The sequence below is a fragment of the Oryx dammah genome, unplaced genomic scaffold (genome assembly GCF_014754425.2).
Source record: "Oryx dammah isolate SB20612 unplaced genomic scaffold, SCBI_Odam_1.1 HiC_scaffold_10, whole genome shotgun sequence".
In the NCBI taxonomy this organism is placed as follows: Eukaryota; Metazoa; Chordata; class Mammalia; order Artiodactyla; family Bovidae; genus Oryx; species Oryx dammah.
In genome coordinates, this window is record NW_024070194.1 from 11911008 (window position 1) to 11937691 (window position 26684).

Here is a 26684-nt window from a genome sequence, read left to right on the forward strand (position 1 = left end):
TACACACACACACAAGGTGCACACACTCAAGGTGCACACACAAGGTGCTACACACACACACACACGGTGCACACACACAAGGTACGCACACAAGGGGCACATACACACTAGGTGCACACACAGAAGGTGGTACACTCACAAGGTGCACACACACACAAGGTGCACACACTAGGTGTACACACACAAGGTACACACACAAGGTGGTACAACCAGGACTAAAACTCAGGCATCCTAACCCAGAACCCAAGCCCCATACTATTTTCCTTCTTAAAGTAAGATAAAGATTGAAATATATCTATTGGATTTAAGTGGTAAGAGCACTACTAAGAGATTGCTGGTGTCTTCCCTGAGATCGATGTTGGGGGTAGTGTCAAGGACAAAGTCCAGGTGATGGGGTTGAAGTTTTGCACTGAGAAGCTGGGAGGTATAGAGGGAGTATAATTAAGGCTATTGAAAAAATTTTAATGTGATTGAAATACAACTGGATTGCAAATACTACTGCTGCCACAAGGGTAGCTTTTAAAGAGTAAGAGAAATCCAAGCATCTATGTTTGTCAGAGTCAGGAATAAAAGGGAGGCTTTGGAGATAAGGGATGAAGAGGGAGAACCAAGAAGCTGGAAAACACAGCCGAGGTAGAGGTCAGGGGCACTAGGCCGTGCCTTGCAAAGCGGACAGTGGCTGTTGTGTAGTCATCTGACCCATGAAGCTTAGGCTGATGAGTAGGAAGTTAGAAGTCAGCCCTTCTGTGGTCCTCTTGTTTCTTAAAGATGTGATGTGGTTATCTGTAGGGATTGGGCAGGTGACGTTGAAAGGGAGACATTTGGGTGGGGATACAGAGGTGGAGAAAGCATTTTTGCAATAGACTTGCCAACAGCAGAATGAGGAATTGGGGCTTTAGGTGCGATGGATGTGGGTGATTATTTGACAGAGTGAGGGGACTGTGTGTTTGTTGAGATTAAAACAAAGATGTCCAGGCAGCGTACAGTCTCTAGAAAAGCTGGGACCCAGGGTACCATATGTGCCAAAAAAGCAGATTTAAGGGGAGTGAGTTGGGAGAGGAGTGTGGGTGTGCCAAAATGCAGGAAGCTGAAAACTCCAGTGTGGGGGGTGAAGGATGAGTGTGAGCACATGAAAGAGAAGCGTGGGCATGCAGAGGGCTAGTGCGGGCACGTGGAAGGTGAGCTTGGGCACGTGGAGGTGAGTGTGGGTAGGTGGAGGTGAGTGTGGGCACGTGGAGGGTGAGTGTGGGCATGCAGAGGACGCATGTGAGCACGTGACTGAAGCCAATTGGAAGATGAAGCCATTGGACTTAGGGACATCAAGGGCATTGGTCATGCTGTCCACACAGATGGTCACATCTCCTTTGTGAAGGTGGATATTGGGTGACAAGCTGGTTACTGAAGTAAGCAGTGCGGGTGGGAATCAGAATGGAGGATCAAAGAACTTCTTGCTTGTGGATTCCTGCATAGCAACAGTGGTGTGTGGGGCTTATTTTTAAGGGATGTTATTAGGTCATTCAGATGGGCTATATTCCTTAAGGATGTGAAATCAAATCAAGGTAAACCATTCTTGGCTTATAATGGCTTCTCCCTCACCCTGCATAAGAAAATGGAGATAATAGGAAGTAATTCTCTGTGTTTCACTTGAAACAATAATGAAAAAGGTGCATATTGAAGATTCAAGGCCAAGTTTGGGTTGTTTTCTTTCATCTGAGGGTTATTCCTGAAAGCCATTAGAAATGTTCCATGTGGCTGGTTCTTCTTTTGCTGGTCACCAGAAGGTGACCTTTTTACCTTATTTTGAAAATCCATGTCAATTGCCAAGGTAATATCCTAGCCTAATACAAGACCTTTTTGGATAGTTCTAGTGGGAAGCTGAAACATAAATTGTTTGGAGGTTGGACAGCTGTGATGAATACCTTCAAACCCTTCTGCAAAACTGACTCCTGCCTTGTGTGTTGCAGGTGATATTTGAATCTGTCTCTCTGAAGGGCCATCCTGGCTACATCGCTGTGGACGAGGTTCGGGTCCTTGCCCATCCATGCAGTAAGTCTCTTCCCTGCTCTAAGCACAGCCTTGTTTCATGTGGCTTGGAGGCTGCAATCCCCGCTATTCATTCAGCTCACAAACATCTCTCACTCTCTCTCTTTTTTAATCCTTCAAAAAATGCTTACATACTCAATGCAATCAGTCCTGAATAAATCCATAATTTTGCTGGCCTGTTCAACAGGCAAGCACCTCCAGGAATTTGCAGAGAGTGGCAAAACATCTTTGTTTGAATCTCTCTTCATTATTAAAGGAGTCTAAAGTCCTGATTGTTTATTAGTGGGATTCAGACCACTGAAGTGGAAGAATTAGAGGGCTCTGGATAGAATCTTGTGCAATTGTCTTAAAAAAAGAACCAACACCAAAAACACTGAGCAAATTAGCACACTGTTCACTCACAGGGAAAAGTACCACTAAGCTATTAATTCTTAAAAAGTAATTTTAAATACCCTCATCAACTCTGTGTAGGCGTAGGGAGAGATTTCTCACAGTGGTTAGTACTTATGGTACAGGGTTGAGAGTTCTCAAAGGCATTGTACTCCATGCCCAGACCATTTCCACTGAAAGTTCTCTCTCTCTACTGTATTTAGGCTAAGATATTTGAATGTATTTGAGCAAGGAACTGTGGGTCCCAGGTTCACTATAGACATCTCAGAGGGGACCAGTCCTGGGTACAGGTAGTTGAAAGGGCATCATATCTTGTGACATTTGATGGAGGTATTATAATCAAAGGGGTATACATATGGATTAAGGCAGCCCTGGAGAAGGCAGTGGCACCCCACTGCAGTACTCTTGCCTGGAGAATCCCAGGGACAGAGGAGCCTAGTGGGCTGCCGTCTATGGGGTCGCACAGAGTCAGACACGACTGAAGCGACTTAGCAGCAACAGCATACAAGGGCTGGCTAGGTTGCCAGCCCCATTAGCTAGTGTCTGAAGATTGGAAATTCCCATTAGTTCCTTGGCAGGTTTCAGGTAACTAACTCCTAGGATCGTCCTTTCTCTGCTTCTAGCTTAAAGCCACAAGCCATTCTATGGGCTCTGGTGCAGTTTGCTATTCCCTCAAGAGATGTCATATGTCCTGTCTTTTGATGCCTTTTGTTCCTCCCGTTTTGAGGCTATTCTCATTTCTGTCCCATCCATGTTGCTTTTTATTTTAAGTATTTATTTGGCTATGCTTAGTCTTAGTGTGGCTTGCAAACTCTTTGTTGTGGCATGTGGGATCTAGGTCTCTGACCAGGGCTTCAGCCTGGGCCCCCTGCATTGAGAGTGTGGAGTCTTAGCCACTTGGACTGCCCCCACCCCCAGGAAGTCCCCATGTTGCTTTCACTGGACTGATTCTTTCCACTTCTACTGCAGTGAATTTGTCACAGGCTCAGGCATGACTTCCTTCCTGGCACTCCAGTGGCATTGTTTGACCTGTTGTTTTAGATCACCATCTCTAGAGGAATTTGAGCTGAGTTCCAAGGGGCTTTGGCAAGACATTTCGGGTAACTGTTTTTGGGGTCTGTGCAAGAGACACCTCCTTCCTAGAAGTCAGCCAGCATCTCAGGATTGCTGACATCCTGTCAGATGATTCGCCATTACTTTGGCCTAAGGAATCTACCTTTGTGTTGTGGATATACTGATGAGTCCCTCTTACAAGGATGAAATCTCTGCGTCACTTGATCTTGGATATCCGCGTCTGCTGCTCACTGGAGAATAATTGTTGACCTCAGATCACTTCAGGAGATATCTGCTCTACATGTGGTCCATTTAGCCTCACATACTGTGCAGGAGTGACCTGCACAGCCCCCAGTTTTGAGTGAGTCTCTCTGAGACAGGCCTTGTGCTTTCCCCAAGCCCTGCATGCATCCCGTCCTTGGGCTGCATCCAGCCGCTGCCTCCTGCTTGGCCTGTGCAGGATGCTTGCACTAGGTCTTTCTAGAAGGTGACCTTGGGCTCTTCCCTGAAGGATCCGGCTTGCTTCTCTCTCCTGGGATCCCAGAACTCTGTCCTCTGCGGTGCCTTTGCCTTCACCATGACAGCCAACCTGACCCTGTCTCTTCTCTCAGTCTTGGCTCTGCCTGAACTCTTCACACCATCCATGGTTTGCTGTTGCGGCCACATGCTTCCTTCTCTCAGAGAAATCTCCGTGGAGGAGAGCTCTCTGGAGGGTCTACCCTCAGAGTCTCATGGCTTCTCTTGGAATCCTCCTCCCATCGGGGCTGCTTCTGAGTTCAGGATTTTTCTGACAGCTTCATACTCCCCCTGCTGAGGAGAGAGTAGATGACTTGGTTATGGAATTGCCAAGAGCCAGTTACCCAGCAAATGGGCCATGCGACATAACTCAGGAAGACGTGCCCCTGACTGCGTTCTTGCATAATGTGCTTCATCTGAGTTCAGCCCAGATGCTTAGGAGGCTTAAGCTTAAACTTCCCAGAAATCAAAATATGAGGACTCTGTGATAGGGGCTGGAATTGGAAAATCCCATTTAACTCTACATACAAATATTGGTGGTGCACATAGTCCTCTGAGGTCTGTCGTGAGCCGTGTTGAGTTGACCAGGGCCTAGCCAAAGCCCATTCTGCATGTTCCGATCAAATCCAGTTTGGGTTTTTATTCATTCTTTCTTTCAATAGTAAATTATTGAGCATTAGTTATGTGTCAGGAACTTCTGCTGGACACAGGGGATACTCAAGTGACCAAGATAGATGGGTCTTTGTCCCCATGGTGTATACTTAGCAGATGGACAGAGGGGGTTCAGACAGTTCAGTCGCTCAGTTGTGTCTTACTCTTTACCACCCCATGGACTACAGCATGCCAGGCTTCCCTGTCCATTGCAGGCTCCCAGAGTTTGCTCAGACTCATGCCTATCAAGTTGGTGATGCCATACAACCATCTCATCCTCTGTTGTCCCCTTCTCCTCCTGCCTACAGTCTTTCCCAGCATCAGGGTCTTTTCTAATGAGTCAGTTCTTCTCATCAGGTGGCCAAAGTATTGGAGCTTCAGCTTCAGCATCAGTCCTTCCAATGAATATTTAGGACTCATTTCCTTTAGGATGGACTGGTTGGATCTCCTTGTAGTCCAAGGGACTCTCAAGAGTCTTCTCCAAAACCACAGTTCAAAAGCATCAATTCTTTGGTGCTCAGCCTTCTTTATGGTCTAACTCTCACATCCATACATGACTACTGGAAAAACCATAGCTTTGACTAGATGGACCTTTGTTGGCAAAGTAATGTCTCTGCTTTTTAATATGCTATCTAGGCTAGTCATAACTTTTCTTCCAAGGAGTAAGCATCTTTTAATTTCATGGCTGCAGTCACCATCTGCAGTGATTTTGGAGCCCAAGAAAATAAAGTCTGTCACTGTTTCCATTGTTTCCCCATCTATTTGTCATGAAGTGATGGGACCAGATGCCATGATTTTAGTTTTCTGAATGTTGAATTTTAAGCCATCTTTTTCACTTTCTTATTTTATTTTCATCAAGAGGCTTTTTAGTTCCTCTTCACTTTGCCATAAGGGTGGTGTCATCTGCATATCTGAGGTTATTGATCTTTCTCCCAGCAATCTTGATTCCAGCTTGTGCTTCTTCCAGCCCAGCGTTTCTCATGGTGTATTCTGCATATAAGTTAAATAAACAGGGTGACAACATACAGCCTTGACATACTCCTTTTCCAATTTGGAACCAGTTTGTTATTACATGTCTGATTCTAACTGTTGCTTCTTGACCTGCATACAGATTTCTCAGGAGGCAGTCAGGTGGTCTGGTATTCCCATCTCTTTAAGAATTTTCCACAGTTTGTTGTGATTCACATAATCAAAAGCTTTGGCATAGTCAATGAAGAAGAAACAGATTTTTTTTTTTCTAGAATTCTCTTGCTTTTTCTAAGACCCAGCAGATGTTGGCAATTTGATCTCTGGTTCCTCTGCCTTTCCTAAATCCAGCTTGAACATCTGGAAGTTCTTGATTCACATACTGTTGAAGCCTGGCTTGGAGCATTTTGAGCATTACTTTGCTAGCGTGTGAAATGAGCACAGTTATGTGGTAGTTTGAGCATTCTTTGTCATTGCCTTTGGGACTGGAATGAAAACTGACCTTTTCCAGTCCTGTGGCCACTGCAGAGTTTTCCAAATTTGCTGGCATACTGAGTGCAGCACTTTCACAGCATCATCTTTTAAGATGTGAAACAGCTCAACTGAAATTCCATCACCTTCACTAGCTTTGTTCGTAGGGATGCTTCCTAAGGCCCACTTGAGTTCACACTCCAGAGGGAGAAAAAATACTAAATAGGTAACTAATATTAAATAAATCACTAATGTAATTTTAGATCATAAGTATTAGGAATCTAACAAATATGAGGGACTGGGATGTGGAGGGGCTCCTTAGGTAGAGTGGTTGGGGAGATGTCTTTGAAGATGTGGTCTGAGCTGAGATCCAAGTCATAGAAGGAGTTCACTGTATGAAGGTTCAGGGAGGGGGCATCTAGGCAGAGGAAACGGGAAGTGGTAAGACCCTGCAGAGGAGTCACTTTGATAGTGCCAGAGTATCCTGGGTGTGGGGATCGTGGAAGGGGAGCGTGGAGGAAGGTGTTTCTTGGTGAAAGGGAAGCAGGGCCCTGAGCATGATTGTTGAGTGGTTACATTTGAACCTAAGTACAGGGAAGTACTTCCAGAGGGGTTTATGTTGGGGATGGATAGGATCTCATTTAATTGTTAAGAGATCACTTTGGCCATTCTGTGAAGGATGGGTTGAAGGAGGAAAAGAAAAGAATAAAGAAATCAGGACACCAATCAGGAAGACAGTTCTGGAGTCATGCAAGAGATGGTGTGTCCTGGACCAGGGTGGTGGCAAGACATCCATTCACCATCCAGCATGTTTAGTGAGCATGAGCTCCATGCCAGGCGCTAGTCTGGGTTTGTGGGAATGAGCAGGACAGATTCATTCTGTGCCTTCATGGGCAACTTTCACTGATGTGAGGAGACGGAAAAGGAAAACAAATAATCAGGTAATTATCTGATCTATAACAGATGGTATATTAGTCCAAGGCTGCCATCACAAAACATAGAAACTGGGTGGCTTCATAAGAATTTCATTTTCTTATAGTTCTGGAGGCCCCCAAGTCCAAGATATAGGTGGCGTGTGTCTCCTCACATGGTCTTTCCTCTGTGTATACATGCCCCTGGTGTGTCTTTGCGTGTCCAAATTTTCTTTTATAAGGACAGCAGTCAGATCGGGCTGGAGCTTGCCCTAACAGCCTCATTTGAAGATAGTCACCCTTTTAAGTCTCTGTTACCAAATACAGTCACAGTCTGAGCTATTGAGCATTACGGCTAAAAAGATGGGAATTTGAGGGGGGGCACAATTCAGCTCATAACAGATGGTAAGCGGTGCCATAAAGAAATTTAGAGGGGGAGAGAGCTGGTGGACAGATGAGAGATGCATTTAGGAGGTAGAATCCTCTAGTCCTATGCAATCAGAGCAGGATCCAGAGGCATCAAAAATGGTGCACTCTTAGATTTATATAATCGGCTGGGTGTTTGATTCTAGGGAGGAAGTACTGCCTTTCAAGGTACCTACTGTGCACGGGTCCTGGAGTCTGCTCACGAGCCCAAGAGTTGTGCAACCTGCTAGTAGCTTCTGAACTGATCTTTGAACTGACAGTGCTTTTCCCACAATCTCAGCCTTAATGCATTTGTGACTTCACTCACCGTTCTTAAAAATTTAGCTATATTAAAAAAAACAACAACAACATCCTCTTTAGATCCTCAGGTTTCGTAATTCTCCACTCCAGTTCTCTAAAGCATTTTTTAAAAATTAACATACGGTCAGAGTTTTATCAATAAGCAGTTCCGCTGAATATTCCAAAAATTCCAAGAGGCTTAATGAATGATTTGCAATTGTACTCTCCATCGATTTGAGCTGAAATAATGACTCTAAACACTTGCCTCACAGCTTCCAAAGCAGTGACTGGAAGTTAGGTGTGATACTGAATGGAAATTATTTTCTCTTACAAACTGAGACCTCTCCTCTATATTTTATACCCCATTTAACATTTTTGAGTTATTCTGCAAGTATTTTAGCCATAGTTACCCTCTGCTGCTGTTTCTCTGTGTCACCATTAGCAGGGCCACTGCAATTATAACCGTGGACGATAAATGTCAGCACAATTTTCCACTCGGATTCTAACTTCCTAGCTCCTAGGTTGACTTTTAGAGTTTTTCCAACTTTTCTCCCCATCATAACCTTGCGGGGCCATATCATGAGCCCACGGTCTGCAGCACGTTTTTAATGTATGTAGTGCACTTTCTTCTCAATTGTGTGGCTTCCTACTGAGCACTGTCAGGTTTAAAGAGCGAGATAAAGGGCACAATAATATGTCTTCAGATGCTGCTCTGACATCTGCAGGAGCTTAAATGTCACCAACATCAAGGCGTTTTGCCCCAAATGCACAGCCAGTTTTCTGTTAATCCCATTCCACAGGGTCCCATTTTGGAGGAGCTGGGTCTCAGTGGGGAGTGGTGTGGGATGCTTAAAAACCCCACGCTGGTGGCTGGTCTGGGCCCCGAGGTTGTCTGTGTTTGTTGGAAAGTTGAGTTAAAGCGGGTGGCCTCATATCTTTCTTGGAGCTGTAGATGCTGGAGGAAAGTCACCGCTGGGAGAGGACAGGGCTCAGGGGGAGACTGGAGTTGGGGGCTGGGCTGGGAGGAGGATGTGGAGGCCAGGAACTTCGAGAACTGGACCACACTGGTCTCCAGCATAAGGAACATCTGCCAGAGCGAGAGAGAGAGATTTGTCATGAGCTGGAGATGAAGCCAGGACTCAGAGTGATGGCATGTGGAGAGGGTGCTAAGCAGGAGGAATGTGGTCTGGGAAGGTTCCTGTGTTGAGAACCATGATCTAGGGCTGGCGTGCAAGTGATACTTCAGTGTGACACTTGCAGGGGTGGGGGCAACTCTGAACCTAGGGGTTCAGCCCGAGCAAGACTGGCCAGTGGAAATTGTTCCCTGTGAAGCTGTGTCTCAGAGACCACCAACTAGAAGAGCATGCCTATAGCCATGTTTTGTTGAGCCTGCATGATGTTTTAATAAATTCAGTCACAATTTTAGGGACTTCTCTGGTGGTCCAGTGGCTGGGACTCCATGCTTCCAATGAAGAAGGCTTAGATGAAATCCTTGGTTGGGAAACTGAGATCCCACATGCCTTGGGGTGTGGCCAAAATAAATTAATTAAATAAATGATACTAGCAACTATTTTTTTTAAAAAAGATTTTAGAATGAGTGCTTTCATCTAAAGCCTGAATTTCTTATTTGCTGTTAGAAATCAGATGATTGGCTATCTCAAGCATAGATGTATGGCCACCATCTGCTGGATTTAGGGAACTGCTAGCTGCCCCCTTCCCGCAGGTCACAGGGTCCTCATCACTCCTTATCGTGTCCTCAGGGCTAAGGCTGGTGTTGGATTCCAGTTATTAGCGTGCTTGCGCTGCTGTTTTTCTGATACAGAGAACCTTTTATTTTCCCCCAAGTCTCTGTGAAAGTGGGGAAGTGAAGATGGGGACAAGGAGGTGGCAGTTTTGTTTTTGCTTGTTTTACCCTGAACCACTCTCTCTCTTTACGTAACGGTGAGACTCCTGCAGATGCATGGGTTCATTATCTCTGCTATATGTAAACCCTTGGTGCTTTACCAGAATTATTAACACCAGGGGCCACGAAGTCTCTAAATTCTCTCTCACTGAACCTGGAAGGGAGGGAGGAGGAAGATGGATTGCAGATGAAAGAACCAAGGCATGAGGTCTGCTGCTTTGAAGAAGGGAGGCACCAGAAGCAAGCAGGAGACATCGATCCGAAGAAGATTGCACAAGTCCCAGAGGTTTAACCATTTGCCCTGGGTCCCCAAGGGTAGGGGGAGACCTCCCTTTGAAAAACCCAACACAAAGCCTTGTAACACTTGCACTAAGACTCCACGCCTCCTCCCTACCATGGAGTAGACGTTCCTCCCTCCTTCAAACCGGTGGCGTAAACGGGGCTTACAGGGTTCATACTATTCCCACTTAAGAATTGACTTAAACTGATAGTTCCAAAAATAACATTACAAATTATACAGGAGAGTAAAAAGGAAGCCGTTTCAGACAATCAGAGCAGCATGACATTTGTCAGGCTGACTGGATGCACGGATCCTCAGCTCGAGAAACTCGTGAGAGGGCTTCCCTGGGCCTTGGACTCTTGACGCCATCTAGTCGTGGGGCCCTGGGCAGTGGCCTGAGGGGGACTCTGAGCTGCTGTCACTTCATTTAAAAACGTGAGCAGCAGGTGTGTGTTTTCACACAGGAGGTCTGCCTGACCACGCCAAGGTCTTTGGCGTGTGTTGAGCGTTGCAGGTAGTGACACAGTTTATGGAGCAGATAGTTCAAAGGGTGAAGGCCACGGGGACAAATGCCACGGAAAGGGATCTCTCATGATAAAATATTCCAGAGCAACAAGAAGAACCTGGAGAACCAGCACAGCTTTGCCTGGGAACTCTTTCTTTAAACCTTGGACTCTAGGTGAAGTCACTGATCTCTTCTTGCCTACGAGGCAAGAGAATGTTCTGGTTAAATGGTGAAATCTGGGGCTAAAACAGACCTGGACTTAATTCTGTTCTTGTCGTTAATGCCATGTAGTATTGGACAAACTTAAACTTGGCGAGCCTTGGTTTCTGCATCTCTGAAAGAGAAGTAATAGTAGTCTACTTTAGGAATGTTATGATGTTAACTTCATTAAAACATGTAAAACACCACCATACCTAGCATTGTAGGAGCTTTCAGTAAATGATGTATTATCATTGCTTGTCTGTCTGGGTATTTGAATCTCTCTGGGAAGATAGCCAGGGGCCTTCATTGAACCTCCTTGATCCTCTTAAGAAGTCTCCATTTGATCACATTCCAGAGCTGTTCATTGATTGGTTCATCATTGATTTAGCTGATATGCTAGGGATCCTTGGCACTTTTGTGCCTTGATGAAGAAACTCATTCTTCTAGACCTAGATTGTCAATCCACCCATCTTTGGAGAGCTTGCATAGGTGTGGACCTCTCTCTACAAACAAGAAAAGAGATGAATCTGGGTTGCTGCTGCTGCTGCTAAGTCGCTTCAGTCGTGTCCAACTCTGTGCGACCCCACAGACAGCAGTCCACCAGGCTTCCCCGTCCCTGGGATTCTCCAGGCAAGAACACTGGAGTGGGTTGCCATTTCCTTCTCCAATGCATGAAAGTGAAAAGTGAAAGTGAGGTTGCTCAGTCACGTCTGACTCTTCGCGACCCCATGGACTGCAGCCTACCAGGCTCCTCCGTCCCTGGGATTTTCCAGGCAAGAGTACTGGAGTGGGGTGCCATCGCGTTACCCAACATAAAACACATGTTTATTTCTAGAATTGATTGCCCAGTGACATCATGAGATTCATCTGAAAGTCCTTTCCCAAGTCCTTGGAATAAATGCCCTACCTCCTTCCCATCCTGAGTTACCATAAAGAGTGGACACTCTGAACAGGTCTTGAATTCTCTATGCCTTGGTTCATTCACTGTAAAGTAGAAATAATACCATCACCAACTGCATTGGGTTAAATGAGTTACTGTATGTAGACACAGCACGTGACACCAAGCACGTACTAAGCCACGAGTGAGTGAAGGCCACTGGTGTTCTCCTCCTCCTTCCTTCCATCCTCTTCTCTTTGCTCCCCTCCCCCCCACCATTGTCCTCAGTATCAGCATCATCACCAAGGCCAGGTGTTGTGGGGTTTTTTTCTTTCTGCTTACCCAGGCTACAAGGAGGTGTCTTCTAGGGTGAGCCCTCCACTTCTCCAGCTTCCTCTTCCAAACATGACAGTTTTGCCCAGAAGCTAATAATATGGATTTTGAGGCTCTCAGAGACTGGGACTCCTGTCTTGCCTCCCCTAGTTTCTGGCTGTCTGACCATGCCAGATACCATAACCCTTCAGAGCATTGATTTTCTTATTGCTAAAATGGAGTTACTGCCCACCTTGTGGATTTGTGTGAGTTTTGAGTAAGGTGATGCATGCAAATGTCTAAGAACAGTACCTGGCCCATTGTAAGTGATCAATCCACAGTAGCTCTTCACTGAGCCAGGCCATCTCCCCAGCACAAAAGTGCCCGCCCAGTGTCCATCCTGAGCTGCCATCCACTGACAGGAAAGCAGTCAGGCTGTTGAACTCTGTCTTCATATGCTTTTTGGCTTCTCTCTTAGGAAAAGCACCTCATTTTCTGCGGCTCCAAAATGTTGAAGTGAACGTGGGGCAGAATGCCACGTTTCAGTGCATTGCTGGCGGAAAGTGGTCTCAGCACGACAAACTTTGGCTCCAGGTAAGGATGGGAGGGCCACCTGCTCATACCTGTGCAACCCTTTGGGAAGGGAAGAAAATGTGTGCTGTGAGGAAGGGCTTGGTGGGGAAGGGAAGGGGTGTCTTTCATACGCCTCTGGTCCTGGGATGACACTCTGCACCCATGATCTTGTTAAATTCTTTTGCTAATTCTGTTATGTAGGCATCAGTATTCCCATTTTACAGATGGAGAAACTGGGGCTACAAGCATAAAAGTGCCAGAACAAGAATTTACAATTATGACCTCTCCAAACTTCTCTCGAGGGGACTCCCCTGGTGGTTCAGTGGTTAAGACTCACTCAAGGATTAAGTAATGCTATTTATTCATTATAGTTAGTATTAAAATGCATTAGGCTCCCAGGAAGCTCTGTCATTTCAATGGCACTGCCTCAGTTGGGTCGTGAGAATAAGAGACAGCATCTGGATTTGGGCTTTCCAATTATTTTATGAATGTTATTGCTACAGTTCTGAGTGTTGTGTGCTCCAAACCTTGAGTCTAACAGTGGAAGGAGGTTCAAGCAGAATGTAATCGAAGTTTTGACCTCCTTCCAATGCAGGAGGTGCGGGTTCGATCCCTGGTCAGGAAGCTGAGATCTTACGTGCTTTGTGGCCAAAAACATAAAACAAAAGCAGTATTTTAACAGATTCAATAAAGACATTAAACAAACAAACAAACTTCTCTCTAACAAACTTTGTCCCTTAAGCCCAGATTTCCAGGGTTGAGGCAAACTGAATATTTCAGATGCTAAGTACATTTGCATTTCCATATGACTTTTTTGTCAGTTTCTACAAAAAAAAAAAAAAGCCTGTTAGGGTTTTGATGGAGGTTTATTGCATTGAATCTATAGATCACTTTGGGGAAAACTGACATCTTAACAATAATGAAATTTGTCACCATGAACATGGTATATTTCTTTACTTATTAAGGTCTCTAGTAATTCCACCAAGCAAGGTTTTGTAATTTTCAGTATCCAGGTCTTGTATATCTTTAGTCAGACTTATCCCTAAGTATGCCCCATTTTTGATTCTACTTACTGTAGAAGACTTTTAGAAAACCCAGTTTCTGATTTTTCGTTACTAGTATATATAGAAATACCATTGCCTTTCCTATATTGATCGTGTACCCTGCAACCTTGTTAAACCTACTATGGCTATTTAAATTTAAATCAATTAAAATACCTCCAATTCAGAACTCAGATGCTCAGCTACACCAGTCACATTTCAAGTGCATGAGAGCCACCTGTTCTCATGGCTACTGTGTTGGACGCATACAGAGAACATTTCTGACCTTGCAGAGAGTCTTATGGGAGAGTGCAGCTCTTTGAAGTCATCACCTCCCGTTCAAGGAATGAGGGATATGGCTCCAAAGAAACTGACTCCCATTACCTCAAACTTCATGTACTTAAAGATCTCTATCATCCCTTCTGACTGACATTTTGGATGTTGGTCCTTAACTCACTCCCAGCATATCTTGATGGGAGTTCATAGTGTCATTTCTCTTCTTGCATTTGAGCCCATTTCCTGCAGTTGGAAGATCCCTGGGCAGAGAAAGCACATCTGGGGACTTCTTTCTTGCTTCTTAGCAGTAAAGTAGAATAAAAATAGCAGTAAATAATAATGCCTGCTCCTCCTGCTTCCCGGGGCTGCATGCAGACTGCAAGATAGCACAGGAAACGTCCGTGTGTCACTCAAGGATTAAGTGATGCTATTTATTCATTATAGTTAGTATTAAAATGCATTAGGCTCCCAGGAAGCTCTGTCATTTCAATGGCACTGCCTCAGTTGGGTCATGAGAATAAGAAGAGATAGTCATAGTATATTCAGCATCTGGATTTGGGCTTTCCAATTATTTTATGAATGTTATTGCTACGATTCTGAGTGTTGTGTGCTCCAAACCTTGAGTCTAACAGTGGAAGGATGTTCAAGCAGAATGTAATCAAAGTTTTGAAGAAAATAGACAGAAACACAAGATTTAGAACTCTTCAACATCTTTTTTATCTACTTTTCATTGTAAACCAAACCTTATTTCACAGAACACTTTTCAGGTGGCTTTCAGTGGAACATAAAGCATAACACGATAGCATAAATTAAAAGTGAGGCAACACAAGACAGGATGAAAATAACACTTGGGAGCTAATCAGATGCAAAAAAACCCCTGCATTTCTGTACATCTGCTGCTTCTGGTGAGTCACAGGCAGAGCCCACAGGACCACGGCCACCAACAGAAGAAGGAAAGCTTGGCAGCTACACTGTTCACATTGTCCCTGAGATAAACACAAACCAATTGCTCCAGAAATTCTAACTGTTGTTCACACGGAAGCCAGACAGGAATTGTTCCCAGGAGTCCTCATAAAGAGAGCAGCGTGTGATGTAGGGAACCACATTTTCCACCGCAGCTTTAAGAAGGGCGCACAAGTGACTCATAGGCTTGTTTTCCATAATGATGCTCTGGGTTAAAAGCCGTCTGGGGGGACTTCTCTGGTGGCCCAGTGGTTAAGAATCTGCCTGTCAAGGCGGGGGACACAAGTTTGATCCCTGGTCCGGGAAGCTTCTGTATGCTGTGGAGCAGCTAAGCCTATGCACCACAACTACTGAGCCCCCGCACTCTAGAGCCCATGTGGCGCAACTGCCAAGCCCGTGTGCCCAGAGCCTGGGCTCGGGAACAGAGACGCCAACGCGATGAGAAGCCTTCCCTGCTCGCCGCAGCTGAGAAAGCCCAAGCACAGCCGTGAAGACCCAGGGCAGCCAAAGATTAAATAAATAATGCATAAAATTTCTTAAGAAGGCAATCTGAGGAGTGGTCATTGAGCAGGGAGATGGGATTGGCAGTGTGATATGGGAGAGGCCCCTGATCCATCTGCATCCTGGGCTACTTCAGATGTATCTGGAGACTGAATAGCTTCCATAACTAGGAAACCACCAGAAATATTGTCTCTCTCATCTATATTTCAGGAAATATTGGGAGGTAGACAGCTTACGCTATGCTGTCTGGCAAAACGCCCACTTGGCCAGTTAAGTCCCGGCTTACATGCAACAGTAGTATAGTTGGAAGTAGGTTAACATCTTTCTATAATGTATGAAATGCCTGTCATGACACCTGCCACCCAGGGGACATACTGATCTGAGACGGGCGGGCTAAGGTAGTGGCAGACTTCTCATAAAATACTGCTTTAGATTTATTCCAGCGTATAGAGGACCAGCCTGAAGACTTGCCAAAGTTCTGTTCCAATCACAGGGTCGGGGCGGGGCGGTTCAGCCTGAGAATCTCCAAAGTGAGTGAAACAGCCATTTTGTGGCAGAGAGTCCACAGGACACCTGCAGCTGGTGTGTCTTTCAACAATGTTATTTCTTGCTGTAGCTGCCAAGATAAGCTGACCAAACCCTAAGTCACTGAACATGGACTTTTTTTAACTGCCAGTTTTTAAGTTGGGAGATAAGGTAGTGACTTTATTCTCAAAAAACTATGTTCAGTTCAGTTCAGTCGCTCAATCGTGTCTGACTCTTTGCAACCCCATGAATTGCAGCACGCCAGGCCTACCTGTCCATCACCAACTTCTGGAGTTCACACAGACTTGCATCCATCAAGTCAGTGATGCCATGCAGCCATCTCATCCTCTGTCATCCCCTTCTCCTCCTGCCCCCAATCCCTCCCAGCATCAGAGTCTTTCCAATGAGTCAACTCTTCGCATGAGGTGGCCAAAGTACTGGAGTTTCAGCTTTAGCATCATTCCCCCCAAAGAAATCCTGGGCTGATCTCCTTCAGAATGGACTGGTTGGATCTCCTTGCAGTCCAAGGGACTCTTAAGAGTCTTCTCCAACACCATAGTTCAAAAGCATCAATTCTTCAGTGCTCAGCTTTCTTCACAGTCCAACTGTCACATCCGTACATGACCACTGGAAAAACCATAGCCTTGACTAGACGGATCTTTGTTGGCAAAGTAATGTCTGTGCTTTTGAATATGCTATCTCGGTTGCTCATAACTTTTCTTCCAAGGAGTAAGCGTCTTTTAAATTCATGGCTGCAGGCACCATCTGCAGTGGTTTTGAAACCCAAAAGCATAAAGTCTGACACTGTTTCCACTGTTTCCCCATCTATTTCCCATGAAGTGATGGGACCAGATGCCATGATCTTTGTTTTCTGAATGTTGAGCCTTAAGCCAACTTTTTCACTCTCCTCTTTCACTTTCATCAAGAGGCTTTTTAGCTCCTCTTCCCTTTCTGCCATAAGGGTAGTATCATCTGCATATCTGAGGTTATTGATATTTCTCCCAGCAATCTTGATTCCAGCTTGTGCTTCTTCCAGCCCAGGGTTTCTCATGATGTAATCTGCATAGAAGTTAAATAAGCAGGGTGACAATATACAGCCTTGACGTACTCCTTTTCCTATTTGGAACCAGTCTGTTGTTCCATGTCCAGGTCTAACTGTTGCTTCCCGACCTGCATATAGGTTTCTCAAGAGGCAGGTCAGGTGGTCTGGTATTCCCATCTCTTTCAGAAATTTCCACAGTTTATTGTGATCCACACAGTCAAAGGCTTTGGCATAGTCAATAAAGCAGAAATAGATGTTTTTCTGGAACTCTCTTGCTTTTTCCATGATCCAGCAGATGTTGGCAATTTGATCTCTGGTTCTTCTGCTTTTTCTAAAACCAGCTTGAACATCTGGAAGTTCACGGTTCACGTATTGCTGAAGCCTGGCTTGGAGAATTTTGAGCATTACTTTACTAGTGTGTGAGATGAGTGCAATTGTGCAGTAGTTTGAGCATTCTTTAGCATTGCCTTTCTTTGGGATTGGAATGAAAGCTGACCTTTTCCAGTCCTGTGGCCACTGCTGAGGTTTCCAAATTTGCTGGCATATTGAGTGCAGCACTTTCACAGCATCATCTTTTAGGATTTGAAACAGCTCAACTGGAATTCCATCACCTCCACTAGCTTTGTTCGTAGTGGTGCTTCCTAAGGCCCACTTGACTTCACGTTCCAGGATGTCTGGCTCTAGGTGAGTGATCACACCATCGTGATTATCTTGGTTGTGAAGATCTTTTTTGTATAGCCTTCTGTGTATTCTTGCCACCTCTTCTTAATATCTTCTGCTTCTGTTAAGTCCAGACCATTTCTGTCCTTTATCTAGCCGATCTTTGCGTGAAATGTTCCCTTGGTATCTCTAATTTTCTTGAAGAGATCTCTAGTCTTTCCCATTCTGTTCTTTTCCTCTATTTCTTTGCATTGATCACTGAGGAAGGCTTTCTTATCTCTTCTTGCTATTCTTTGGAACTCTGCATTCAGATGCTTGTATCTTTCCTTTTCTCCTTTGCTTTTCACTTCTCTTCTTTTCACAGCTATTTGTAAGGCCTCCTCAGATAGCCATTTTGCTTTTTTGCATTTCTTTTCCATGGGGATGGTCTTGATCCCTGTCCCCTGTACAATGTCACGAACCTCCGTCCATAGTTCATCAGGCACTCTATCTATCAGATCTAGGCCCTTAAATCTATTTCTCACTTCTACTGTATAATCATAAGGGATTTGATTTAGGTCATACCTGAATGGTCTAGTGGTTTTCCATACTTTCTTCAATTTGAGTCTGAATTTGGCAATAAGGAGTTCATGATCTGAGCCATAATCAGCTTCTGGTCTTGTTTTTGTTGACTGTATAGAGCTTCTCCATCTTTGGCTGCAAAGAATATAATCAATCTGATTTTGGTGTTGAGCATCTGGTGATGTCCATGTGTAGATTCTTCTCCTCTGGCCCTTCTTCCTGGCACTGGTTCGGGAGCACTTGGTGGAATCAGAATTGGGGGTAGATCCCTGTGGCCTGGGTAGAGAATGCTTGCCTTTTCTATAGAACAGGAATCTATAGCCTGCTTGTCCCTAAGGGCTTTCAGATTATAATTTAGTACATTAAAAAGGAAGACTACCCACATCCATGTTTTGACCCATCTGGAAACTTAATATGTTCTTGTTGTTGTTTAGTCACTAAGTCATGTTTGACTCTGTGACCCCGTGGACTGTAGCCTGCCGGGCTCCTCTGTACATGGTATTCTCCAGACAAGAATACTGAGGTGGGTAGCCGTTTCTTTCTTCAGGGAATGTTCCCGACCCAGAGATGTCTCCTGCATTGGCAGGCAGATTCTTGACTGCTGAGCCACCAGGGAAGCCAGTATACTCCTTAGAAGACCCCGGCTGCTGGTGCCAGCTTTCATGGTATTATATTGCAACTTCTGCATAAAAATGGGCTTCCCTGGTGGCTCAGAGGTTAAAGCATCTGCCTGGAATGTGGGAGATCCGGGTTCGATCCCTGGGTCTGGAAGATCCGCTAGAGAAGGAAATGGCAACCCACTCCGGTACTCTTGCCTGGAGAATCCCATGGAGGGAGGAGCCTGGTAGGGTACAGTCCATGGGGTTTCAAAGAGTCAGACACGACTGAGCGACTTCACTCACTTTCTGCATAAAAATAAGCTTATCCAGAAATGTGTATACACGGACTTCCCTGGTGGTCTAGTGGTTAAGAATCCACCTGCCGGTGCAGGGGACACAGATTTGATCCTTGGTCCAAGAAGATTCCATGTGCCGCAGAGCAACTAAGTCTGTGTACTACAGGTACTGAGCCCACATGCCCAGAGCCTGTGCTCTGCAACAAGAGAAGCCTGCACAGTGAGAAGCCCATGCAACTAGGAGTAGTCCATGTGCGGCACGAGGACCTAGCACAGACACACATAAACTCCGGGAAAAAGCAGGAAAAGCTAATTAAAGCCATGAAATTAAAAGACGCTTGCTCCTTGGAAGAGAAGCTGTGACCAACCTAGACAGCATATTAAAAAGCAGAGATGTTACTTTCCTAACCAAGGTCCGCCTAGTCAAAGCTACAGTTTTTCCAATAGTCGTGTATGGATGAGAGAGTTGGACCATCAAAAAAGCTGAGCGCTGAAAAGTCTATGCTTTTGAACTTTGGTGTTGGAGAAGACTCTTGAGAGTCCCTTGGACAGCAAGGAGACCAAACCAGTCAATCCTAAAAGAAATCAGTCTTGAATATTCATTGGAAGGACTGATACTGAAGCTCCAATACTTTGGCCACCTGATGTGATGAGCCAGCTCATTAGAAAAGATCCTGATGCTGGGAAAAATTGAAAGTGGGAGGAGAAGGGGATGACAGAGGATGAGATGGTTGGATGGCATGACCGACTCAGTGGACAGCAGTTTGAGCAAACCCTGGGAGTTGGTGATGAACAGGGAAGCCTGGTGTGCTGCAGTCCAGGGGGTCGAAAAGAGTCGGACACGACTGAGTGACTGAACTGAAAGTGGTAAACAAGCTTGTCTTGTTCTGGGATGATTTCTTCCTCAGGGAAGCATGTAGCGCCACTGTCTCTGGTACAAGAGCTTCATTCATAATTCGCTGATTCCTTATGTGATGTGCTGACCTGAGGAATTCAGACTTGTGATTTTTTTAAGCATTTTTTTTTTCAAGCAAATAAACGGTGTGCATCGTGAGTGGAAGGTCTAGTAAATGAAGTAGCCTGCAGTTTGGGGAACTCTTTTGATAAAAGAAAAAAAAAAAAGACAATATTCAGAGTGCAACTAGGTAGAATCATAGTGACAGTATTATCAATGTAGCACCGTGAAAATGTACCTGGTACATCTTTTTGGGGAAAGTAATTTGGCAGGAGCTATCTAACACTTTTAAATGTACATATTCTTCCAGCAAGTAATTCCACTGCGGGGAATTTACCTAAAAAATAACCAAAGACAGAGAAAAAATTTATCTGCAAGTGTGTACAACAGGATGGAAAACAGAAAACAACCTAAATGTCCCAACAAAAGGGACTGGTCAAGCAAATGGGGCCGTTAAAAGCCAGGCTATGGAAGGATAGTTAATGCCATTGTGAAAATAGAAAGCTATAAAGCAGTATGCCCTACAGATTAATTCTGTATCAAAAAGCAACCACATGTATGCACATATTTACCTAGTTATATACATACCTGTATAAATGCACACATATAACACTATAAAACACATATCAGAATACTTAATGATTGATTGTGATGATGGATGATGAATTTTTTTTAATAACTTTATTTGGGTGCACCTGGTCTCAGTTGCAGCACACAGGATCCTCAGTCTTTGCTGTGGCACGTGGGAACTATTAGTTTCAGCATGTGAGATTTAGTTCTCTGACCAGGGATTGAACCTGGGCCCCTGGCATTGGGAGCTTGGGGTCTTTGTTACTGGATCACTAGGGAAGTCCCTACTTTCATCTTTAATCTTTTCTGTTTCATCCAAATATTCTAAAATAAATATAGGTAACTGATGTTAATAGAATAAATAAATGCTGTTAAAAGGGGGAAAGATGACCACCTTTTACTAAGTACAGAATATTCTAAGGATGGTAGGAGCTTTCACTGGACATAACAGAATTAGAGGCAGTTAGGAGAAGGCAATGGCACCCCATTCCAGTACTCTTGCCTGGAAAATCCCATGGACGGAGGAGCCTGGTGGGCTGCAGTCCATGGTGTCGCTAGGAGTTGGACACAACTGAGCAGCTTCATTTTCACTTTTCACTTTCATGCATTGGAGAAGGAAATGGCAACCCACTCCAGTGTTCTTGCCTGGAGAATCCCAGGGACGGGGGAGCCTGGTGGGCTGCCGTCTATGGGGTCGCACAGAGTCAGACACTACTGAAGTGACTTAGCAGCAGCAGCAGCAACAGGCCAGCAAATGCAGGAGGTATAGGAGATGCAGGTTTGATCCCTGGGTCAGGAAGATTTCCTTGGAGAAGGGAATGGCAACCCACTCCAGTATTTTTGCCTGGGCAGTCCCAGAGATGGAGGAGCCTGGTGGGCTATAGACCATGGGGTTGCAAAGAGTCGGACACAACTGAGCAGCTGAGACCACACTCACACGTACACACGTGCCGACAGAAGCAGCAGCAGTGGTGCCCACTGGGGTTATGGGTTAAGTCACCCTCAGCCTCCCTCTCCGCCCATCATCACCACACTAGATAACTGTTCATTAAGGTGGTAGAGCTTTGGAAGTAGCTTTGTGTGTTGCCTGGTCTCTGTAGAAGATTGTGGCCTGTGAGACCCACACCTTCGCAGGGGCTCTGGGGCAGGAGCCCTGCAAAGGGTTCACTCCATTGGAGTTCATACGGCAAATGATATCTGAAGAGTCTCAGGAATGAGGCCATGCGTCCAGAGCTTCCACACAGATCACAGGAGGGGCACGTACGTGTTTGGGCAAATCACAGGCATTGTTACGGGGAGCAGACCCTAATCTTGCAGAAGAGGCTCCTGCCCTGTGAAGCCATCGGGGCGGCAGCAGCACGTCGGAGCTGACGAGATAAGCAGACGTGTCAGTCCTCTGCAGCAGATTCTTCCAGTAAACCTGTTTTTCTCGCTCCCTGAAGGGCTACCTCCTCCCCCGCTCCTCCTTCATCATTATTTTTATGATTCCCTATGCTTGGCTTTTCTTTCAGCATTTGATGATGCTGACTGCTTCGTCTTTGAAATTTTTCCTGGCCTCTTGGTTCCATCATCTGTCCACAACTATGGAAGGTCACTGCAAGCTTATGAGTTAGCCTGCCCATTGCATGGATGCTGGCAGAAGACACGAGACTCTTGGGCCAGAGACCAAAGACTCTGTTACTCATCCCCCAGTAGGCAGCATGAGTTTCATGTCTGCAACAGTTGCCCTTGTCCCCCACCCCCAAGTCCTGGTGGGAAGATGATGTGGAGTGGATCCGGGTGGGGTTTACACACAGCCGGTCTGTGCCATCACTTGGGATCCCCACGCTTAGGAAACCCTAGTCTTTATTATTACCTTTGAGATCTGATTTACAAGGTATAAAGCTCAGTAAGTCTATACCTGTATGGGTTTTAGTGTGTCTACAGAGTCATGGCACCATAGCCACAAGCTCTTTCTTTCCTCTTTTTCACCTGCAGGGACCCCAGACTTTAATTAATGTTCCTTTAGGGTGACTTAGGAGATGGACATTTAGCTGGGGTTTGGATCTGCATGGGGTTGGATTCTCTTAGGTTCGTCTGCACCAGGTGCATGGTCCTTACCTTCCTCCATCCTGTGCAACTCATCTCTGATGACTATAGGCAACTCTGACCTGGAAATGTCCCCTCATGTGTGTTCTTTGCACCTTTACTTACTAAAGCACCTTTTAAATATATATATAAATGTGTGTGTTTGCATGAAATGTTCCCTTGGTATCTCTAATTTTCTTGAAGAGATCTCTAGTCTTTCCCATTCTGTTCTTTTCCTCTATTTCTTTACATTGATCACTGAGGAAGGCTTTCTTATCTCTTCTTGCTATTCTTTGGAACTCTGCATTCAGATGCTTATATCTTTCCTTTTCTCCTTTGCTTTTCACTTCTCTTCTTTTCACAGCTATTTGTAAGGCCTCCTCAGATAGCCATTTTGCTTTTTTGCATTTCTTTTTCATGGGGATGGTCTTGATCCCTGTCTCCTGTACAATGTCACGAACCTCATTCCATAGTTCATCAGGCACTCTATCTATCAGATCTAGTCCCTTAAATCTATTTCTCACTTCCACTGTATAATCATAAGAGATTTGATTTAGGTCATACCTGAATGGTCTAGCGGTTTTCCCTACTTTCTCAATTTGAGTCTGAATTTGACAATAAGGAGTTCATGATCTGAGCCACAGTCAGCTCCTGGTCTTGTTTTTGTTGACTGTATAGAGCTTCTCCACCTTTGGCTGCAAAGAATATAATCAATCTGATTTCAGTGTTGACCATCTGGTGATGTCCATGTGTAGAGTCTTCTCTTGTGTTGTTGGAAGAGGGTGTTTGCTATGACCAGTGCATTTTCTTGGCAAAACTCTATTAGTCTTTGCCTTGCTTCATTCCGCATTCCAAGGCCAAATTTGCCTGTTACTCCAGGTGTTTCTTGACTTCCTACTTTTGCATTCCAGTCCCCTATAATGGAAAGGACATCTTTTTTGGGTGTTAATTCTAAAAGGTCTTGTAGGTCTTCATAAAAACGTTCAACTTCAGTTTCTTCAGCGTTACTGGTTGGGGCATAGACTTGGATAACTGTGATATTGAATGGTTTGCCTTGGAGACGAACAGAGATCGTTCTGTTGTTTTTGAGATTGCATCCAAGTACTGCATTTCGCACTCTTTTGTTGACCATGATGGCTACTCCATTTCTTCTGAGGGATTCCTGCCCTCAGTAGTAGATATAATGGTCATCTGAATTAAATTCACCCATTCCAGTCCATTTTAGTTCGCTGATTCCTAGGATGTCGACGTTCACCCTTGCCATCTCGTTTGACCACTTCCAATTTGCCTTGATTCGTGGACCTGGCATTCCAGGTTCCTATGCAATATTGCTCTTTACAGCATCGGATCTTGCTTCTATCACCAGTCACATCCACAACTGGGTATTGTTTTTGCTTTGGCTCCATCCCTTCATTCTTTCTGGAGTTATTTGTCCACTGATCTCCAGTAGCATATTGGGCACCTAATGACCTGGGGAGTTCCTCTTTTGGTATCCTATCATTTTGCCTTTTCCTACTGTTCATGGGGTTCTCAAGGCAAGAATACTGAAGTGGCTTGCCATTCCCTTCTCCAGTGGACCACATTCTGTCAGACCTTTCCACCATGACCTGCCCGTCTTGGGTTGCCCCGCAGGTATGGCTTGGTTTCATTAAGTTAGACAAGGCTGTGGTCCAGCTGAGCTGTTTCAAATCCTGAAAGATGATGCTGTGAAAGTGCTGCACTCAATATGCCAGCCAATTTGGAAAACTCAGCAGTGGCCACAGGACTGGAAAAGGTCAGTTTTCATTCCAATTCCAAAGAAAGGCAATGCCAAAGAATGCTCAAACTACTGCACAATTGCACTCATCTCACATGCTACTAAAGTAATGCTCAAAATTCTCCAAGCCAGGCTTCAGCAATACGTGAACCGTGAACTCCCTGATGTTCAAGCTGGTTTTAGAAAAGGCAGAGGAACCAGAGATCAAATTGCCAACACCTGCTGGATCATGGAAAAAGCAAGAGAGTTGCAGAAAAACATCTATTTCTGCTTTATTGACTATGCCAAAGCCTTTGACTGTGTGGATCACAAGAAACTGTGGAAAATTCTGAAAGAGATGGGGATACCAGACCACCTGACCTGCCTCTTGAGAAATCTGCATGCAGGTCGGGAAGCAACAGTTAGAACTGGACATGGAACAACAGACTGGTTCCAAATAGGGAAAGGAGTACGTCAAGGCTGTATATTGTCACCCTGCTTATTTAACTTCTATGCAGAGTACATCATGAGATATGCTGGACTGGAAGAAACACAAGCTGGCATCAAGATTGCTGGGAGAAAGATCAATAACCTCAGATATGCAGATGACACCACCCTTATGGCAGAAAGTGAAGAGGAGCTAAAAAGCCTCTTGATGAAAGCGAAAGAGGAGAGTGAAACAGTTGGCTTAAAGCTCAACATTCAGAAAACGAAGATCATGGCATCTGGTCCCATCACTTCATGGGAAATAGATGGGGAAACAGTGGAAACAGTGTCAGACTTTATTTTTGGGGGCTCCAAAATCACTGCAGATGGTGACTGCAGCCATGAAATGAAAAGACACTTACTCCTTGGAAGAAAAGTTATGACCAACCTAGATAGTATATTGAAAAGCAGAGACATTCCTTTGCCGACTAAGGTCTGCCTAGTCAGGCTGTGGTTTTTCCAGTGGTCATGTATGGATGTGAGAGTTGGACTGTGAAGAATGCTGAGCACCAAAGAATTGATGCTTTTGAACTGTGGTGTTGGAGAAGACTCCTGAGAGTCCCTTGGACTGCAAGGAGATCCACCCAGTCCATTCTGAAGGAGATTAACCCTGGGATTTCTTTGGAAGGAATGATGCTAAAGCTGAAACTCCAGTACTTTGGCCACCTCATGCAAAGAGTTGACTCATTGGAAAAGACTCTGATGCTGGGAGGGATTGGGGGCAGGAGGAGAAGGGGACGACCGAGGATGAGATGGCTGGATGGCATCATGGACTCGATGGACGTCAGTCTGATTGAACTCCGGGAGATGGTGATGGACAGGGCGGCCTGGCGTGCTGCGATTCATGGGGTCACAAAAAGTCGGATACGACTGAGCAACTGAAGTGAACTGAACTGATATGTGTGTGTATATGTGTGTGTGTGTGTACACACATATATGCATATATATATAATATATATATAATATATATAATATATAAATATATGTATTTATATAATATAAAATATATAATATATATTATAATATTAAAATGTAAAATATTATAAATATAATATCATATTAAAAAATATATAATATATATATTTTTTGACTTCCCTGGGGCTTAGTTGTGGCTTGTGGACTCTTCAATCTTCACTGAAGCTTATGGGGTCTTTTTTTAGGTGTGGCATGTGGGATCTGGTTCTCTGTGGTACCAGGGATCCAACCTGTCCCTCTGCATTGGGAGCACGAAGTCTTAGCCACGGGGCCACCAGGGGAGTCCCTGCTCCTTTAATTCCTGATATCTCGTCTTCAGCATTTCCCTCAGCCCTCTCCCTATTTATGTACATAGGGATTTGCCCAGCTCACCCCTGCCCTGGCACACGGGCGCTTGGAGGAATAGTGGTGGGCCTGCTTCTTGCCCACATGGAACTTTCCTTTCAACAGTGGAGACAGACGTTAAGCAGCTAATCACAGACTGAAATGTTTCATCACACATGCGATGAGGTTCCCGGGGGTGAAAGAGTTTGCTGAGAAGGTAGGGAGTAGGGAGGGGCGGGAGTACTGAGTCTCAGAGAAGCACCGCGGAAGAAGTGGCCTGTGAGCAGGTTCAGAAAAGTGAACTGAAAATAGTCAGAAGGCCACCCAGGGCGATGGCCTGTGCACAGACCCTTCACCACTGGCTCATCCTCTTTGTTCAGGGCTGACGGATCCCTGTGGGGCTTCTGCCAGGACCTTCCTGCCGTTGCAGGAACTCCAAACCCAGAAATCAACCTGAACTGGGCAGTCAGCCATGCGTGCAGTGGTCCCTTGGGAGGTCTTGAGCATACCTAATCAAAAATGATTTATGTCCACTTCAATTTCTTTTAACTTTTAATAAAGAATAATCAAAAGCTATTCTGTAGAGATTGCCAAAGAGGTACAAATATGGTCTTAAGAGAATCAATGGGCCAGATTTTAACAAGTTGCTAAATGTCATGCTATTGAAGCAAGCAGTATGACTGGAAAAGAATTTTCATCACGAGTGAATTGTGGGAATTTCACCTAAATATTTTCTAGCCAGGAGATTTCTG

The 26684-nt window shown here is 44.9% G+C and overlaps 1 protein-coding gene across 1 annotated transcript in view; it reads left to right on the plus strand.

Moving 5' to 3' along the window:
- The window catches only part of LOC120869435 (receptor-type tyrosine-protein phosphatase T-like), a 310761-nt gene that overhangs the window by 11263 nt on the left and 272814 nt on the right, over positions 1-26684 (plus strand). The window contains exons 3-4 of the mRNA XM_040248752.1: positions 1965-2046; positions 12263-12378. Coding sequence (XP_040104686.1) covers positions 1965-2046; positions 12263-12378 — 198 coding nt within the window. The remainder of the gene's footprint in view (positions 1-1964; positions 2047-12262; positions 12379-26684) is intronic.